At 40.3% G+C, this 5189-nt stretch overlaps 1 protein-coding gene across 1 annotated transcript; it reads right to left on the bottom strand.

Moving 5' to 3' along the window:
* Positions 1-477: 477 nt before the first annotated feature.
* LOC117561746 (chromodomain-helicase-DNA-binding protein 8-like) lies at positions 478-4944 on the bottom strand. Its single transcript, XM_034239329.1, has 7 exons — positions 4635-4944; positions 3868-3937; positions 3674-3786; positions 2762-2873; positions 2405-2555; positions 2117-2267; positions 478-739 (listed from the first exon to the last, which is right to left on the bottom strand). The coding sequence occupies exons 2-7, from the start codon at positions 3916-3918 to the stop codon at positions 634-636; spliced, it is 684 nt and encodes a 227-aa protein (XP_034095220.1). The 5' UTR covers positions 3919-3937; positions 4635-4944; the 3' UTR covers positions 478-633.
* Positions 4945-5189: the final 245 nt, after the last annotated feature.

Raw genomic sequence — 5189 nt, 5'->3', positions numbered from 1 at the left:
GTACCAGTTATGTGTTACCTGTACTACAGCTAAAGTATTCTCCGTCGGGACTTCCTGCAACAACACCACGCCGTTATCTCTATTCTGATTGGCCAGAAGACATTATCAAAGATGTTCTATTGGGAAGACGATCACTACGTGACAAAAGTTTTCAAAACCGTTTCTGGTCTTCCGTATTTCCAGACAAGTGGCTGCTGAAATCAATCTTACTAACTGCTGTCTGTGCAATTTACTCCGCGCCAGTTGGCGGACTTTATTTTGCTTACTTTAACATCATTTTTCATGGTGGGGCTAAGCCATTTCTTGGTATGGGTGTAGCCTACTCCAGCCATACCCTGTCTTTATAAATATTTGTCTGCTGGCATACCAGCAGACCAGCATTTATCTATCACCAGCTTATGTTAGTATTAAATATACAATGTATTCTGGTAACTATCAAAATAAAGACATTGTATAGTGTTCATAACAGTATTTTTATTTAATAAATTATACTTAATACAATAATATTACAAAAAAAACCTACATCTAAATAAATATATCATCTAAAAAAGATGCATTTGATTTAAAAATAACAAATATAATTCAAAATGTAAACAGCAACAAAGAAATTATAAACTTTTTTAATTTTTCTTGTTAATATCCATTATCTTCTCTGTTCTGTATCTTCCGGTCTTTGCCAATCTGGCCAGCATTTCTTGGTCCTCCACGTCTTTCTCGTGCAGCCACTGCTTGAAGCAAACTGAAAATAAGAAACAACAATGTTTTAACAAATCTTATTCAATTATGTGATGATAGAACTGCAAACAGAATAGCTGTAACTTTAACAAAATAAATAACTCCGTTACCTCTAATCATTAACCCATGTTTGTATCATTGAGTTAACTCTGTGTGTTGCTGCTAGCATACATAATATATACCTGACGTGGAAACGTTACTCGTGGATGGGGCTACAGAGCTACTAGAAAGACAGTCGAACCCGGTGCATTTCTCCGTCTGAATGTGGAGCACTTTTGCTAAATGTTTAGACAAATAGCTTGTGTTACCGCCCTTACATGCTAAATTCTTATTGCACTATTGGCAACGAGCATTTTCCACCTCAAGACCAAGCCCCCAGGAAGTGTGCCGGACTCTGAAGAAAATATTCGTTGTGTCCAAACGGCGGTACTACAATTTCCTTATCAGTCTGTGACGTCGACCGGCCCAGAAATACTTTTTCCCATTGACTAACATTGGGAAAGAGACGTCTGTAACTCGGTGGATACTTTTTTTTAAACTAAATAAACTACCCAGTATGAACTATTGTATAGCCCTAGAATCATTAAGTTCTTAAAGTTGTAAAATGCACTAAAAGCCAAATCTAGATTTATTCTCTCTCTCCATTCTTTCTAGTGAGCCGAGAGTGTGTGCTCGGGGGGGCGGGGCTTAAGGGGCGCATGCTCTGTGAGCGCACAAACGGGTTATTCTGCTCTGACAGCCAGGCATGACGGGTAATCTGTGACGTTTCGCTCTCTCAAAAGTTGGGCCATTTTGACTTCATGCTCCAATGAGCAGCTCTCATAGGAAAGAACGAGGCCCCTCCTCCGATGCTGTATCCAGTTCTTATTAAACATCCATGCTCAAGACGGGTAACATAACTACCCTCGGGGCGCTTAGTTCTCTCCGCCATGTGTTTGCGCACGTGTGTGTGTGTGTGTGTGTGTGTGTGTTGCATGCGTGTAGCAGGTTCTGTGTGTAAACTGCCCCACCCCCTCGCACACCGACAGGGGAGAGAGATCTCGTCTGGATTGGAAAGATCGAAAATAAATCATAGACGCACTTTGTAGTCTTATTGCATATTAGAAACGGAGTTGCAGTAAGACTGCAATATAATGTTTATGTAGATATAATACATAGGACATCTATTTTTTAAATGTCTCCCGTAACGATAAAAAGATTGATAACATTGGACGTTAACGGTACCACGGTCTTTAATAATTCAGCCCCGGGGCCCCGTTAATACTGGGGCTCGGTACCCATCCCTAGTTTTAATTATTACATCATCAATATTACATTTCAAATAACCAAGTACTTGGTTACCAACACAAAGCGCAAGTGGCTAGTGCTGCTAAGAACATACCTGGTGATGGTGTTGATGGTGGCTCTTCGCTGCAGGATCTGGTCGATGTCCAGCAGAAGCGATTGCCTTCGTCGTTCTCGTCCATGATGGCGGCGTAGGCTCCTTTCCTCAGCAGGTCCTCGATCTCCTTCTTGGAGAACTGCTGGACCGGCTAAAGGCGACGCAGAGAGACATTTACACAAGTGGATTTAGAAAACTCTTTTTGAAAATAAACTAAGCGTACTGCATCAGCGACTGACCCAAAGATGACTTGGCATCTAGAAATATGACAGATTTTCTTTTTCTCACCCCGTTGTTGTTGCCACTCATGCTCTGCAGGACGGGACAGCCCGAGCTTCAGACTAGCTTTATCCAGCATTTCCCTCTCATAGTTTCTAGTGATCAGACGGTACACCTCCACCGCCTTAGACTGGCCAAAACGATGACACTGAGCTTGAGCCTGAAATACAAAATTAAAAGAGGGGTCAAAAGAGCATCATGTGCAGCTGCTGTTCAACGTTTTTAAGCATTAAATGGGAAAATATACACTTAAAGAACCGAGGGAATAAACGGAAAGACTGTTGTTGTTGTAGCCCTATTGAACTATCTTTAGGACGGACAGAGCAGATATATATATATATATATATATATATATATATATTGTACCTGCAGGTAATTTTGAGGGTTCCAGTCAGAGTGGAATATCACACAGGTGTCTGCAGCAGTGAGGTTCACAAGCTCTTGATCAGGTGTTTGATGTGGGCTGGCATGATCCTTTCTGCAGCGATGAATAAAGAAAACAAAGAAGACATTATTAATAATAGTAACAACAATAATATTAGTATAACTATTTATATAGCACTTACACAATAATTGCAAAGTGATTCTCACAACAAAAATAAAGAACAAAACAATAAAAAAACTATAATACTATAAACTAATAAAACTAAATTATTATAGGAATGTTAAAATACAAATAAATGATAAACATTCTGAGAGGCCGACTACAAAAGGTAGACTCAATGGCTCTTGATGACATCAATGAGCAGTCCCAAAACATGCTGCTGTATAAAAATAAATAGGTCCAGATTTCTTCTATTTAGTGTTGGATGATTTGTTTTATTGATTGCTGATGGATGTTAAGATATGTTTTACAATTATAACAAAACGATTATTGTAATTGGAATCAAAAAGTTTACAAATCGTAGTTTTAATAAAATGACTAGCAATATAGGATTTATTCAACAGCGGTAAAGCATTAAGTTACTAAATTAACGTACACTGAACTGTAAAACTTACCACTATTTAGGAAAGGACCTGATCAGAAGGATTTACTAGTAAGACAGCAAAGAGGCGGAGGAGGTCTCTGTCATGTACAACCATTGGTAGATGTTACACCTGAAAGAAAGATAAGGAAATAAGACAACACAGGAGGACAAACATCTTCTTAAGTAAATGACCAAATCATGACCAAATCAGGCTGTTTTTTCAGTCTTTACAATGCACAGTTGGAAATTACATTCCAAAAGCTAAATTCAAACTCAACACCATAAATAACTGGGTACCAAAGTGCTTTACCTGATAGGACACGTTCCACACGGAGCAGCAACCATCCGGCTGGGCCGTATGCTGCATATCATCTCCTCCCTCTCCACTGTTTCCAGTAGATCTCTACTGCCTGTCCAATAAAACTGAAATGCCCCAACACAATCATATTTCAAAAGTTAAAAACAATAACTTGCTTTTGGCATTCAAATGTATTATAATCTCACCTTTTTCCTGGATGTCAGGAAGGCGTTCCCTTCAAGTCCGCAACCAGTCATAGGAGTTCAAATGCAAAGCCTGAAAGATGACAAGAGCGGGAGACTTACATGTTACAAGATAAGTAATACCAGAGCAGTGTTTAGGACATGCAGAGAACAGATCAAATCCCCTGACAGGCTCACACACTTTGGTGATGTCCTCATCTGATAATGATGTTTCATTTTTAGCAGCAAAGTAACATTACTCAAGGTATATGTTGGACCCAACTCATGTACAGTATGTTTTGCATCTCCTCAACAATGGTCTGTATAGTTGAGTAGAAACAAACTGTCCCTACAGTTTCAGGTAGATTAACAAAGAAAAGTTTGCAATGAAGCACAAAACCCCTCTTTGTATTAAGCTAGCTGACACAAAAAGTACAGCTTAACATGCTAACCTGGTGGAGTTAGCTAACGTTAGCTAACTTCATGTCCAACACAAAACCTCTAACGTGCATTACATTGACGATTTTAAACACAACTTAACTCTCTCAACTTGTAAAATAACGTTAATTTAACATACCCTTAAATAACTACATCACGTTTTTCAGGGGCAACACAAACGGCAGAAAACGTTAGCTGCTAACTGTTGTTAGCTAAGACAGCTAGCTCGTAACGATAGCCTCCTAGCAAACGTAAGGTTACGTTAACATTAACTTAACGTTGTAAGAAAGCAAAACGAACCATCGAGACATATTTTACTCTCAGACTGGGTGTAATTGTGTAGCGTTGCTTACCTCCAGAAGGACTTTTAGCTGTTTCCCAGTAGAGACTAGAGAGAGCTGTCAGAGCGGTTGCTCTCAGAAGAGCAGCATTGGGCGGACCAGATAAGACCAGAGAAGACCAGATAAGAACCAGTTAAGTCTTGGAGCCCACCGACGTCTTCCATGTTGTTATTTTCATTTAGTAGTTTGCCTTATAGTCCTTCTCCTCCATTTTCTTCCTCTTCTCGAGTAGTCAGTGTGGTGCTGTTGCTTTGGTCTGGGTCTCTGGACCTGTGAGCTAACCACGCCCCGTTCATTTGCATATAAGGAATGGAAATGTCTCATCATGAAATACAAGTCACATGAAATAAGCCATTAGGCTTGTTTGAGACAAGCAAGACCTGCGCAGACCTGCGCAGTTGCGATCAACGTCTTGCTAGTGCGTTGCATGATGGTTAGTCATTTTGTCCGACTTGCTCTGGAGGCCCGCCCACATGAGACTTTGAAATTTCGCGGGACAAAGACGCCCGCAGCCTTGAGAGCGAGGTGAGGCGAGTTGGCGCAGTTGCTCTCCACGGGCTGCGGAAG

The sequence above is a fragment of the Gymnodraco acuticeps genome, unplaced genomic scaffold, assembly GCF_902827175.1.
Source record: "Gymnodraco acuticeps unplaced genomic scaffold, fGymAcu1.1, whole genome shotgun sequence".
In the NCBI taxonomy this organism is placed as follows: Eukaryota; Metazoa; Chordata; class Actinopteri; order Perciformes; family Bathydraconidae; genus Gymnodraco; species Gymnodraco acuticeps.
The sequence above is the reverse complement of the archived record's forward strand: the minus strand, read 5'-3'. Positions and strand labels throughout refer to the sequence as shown.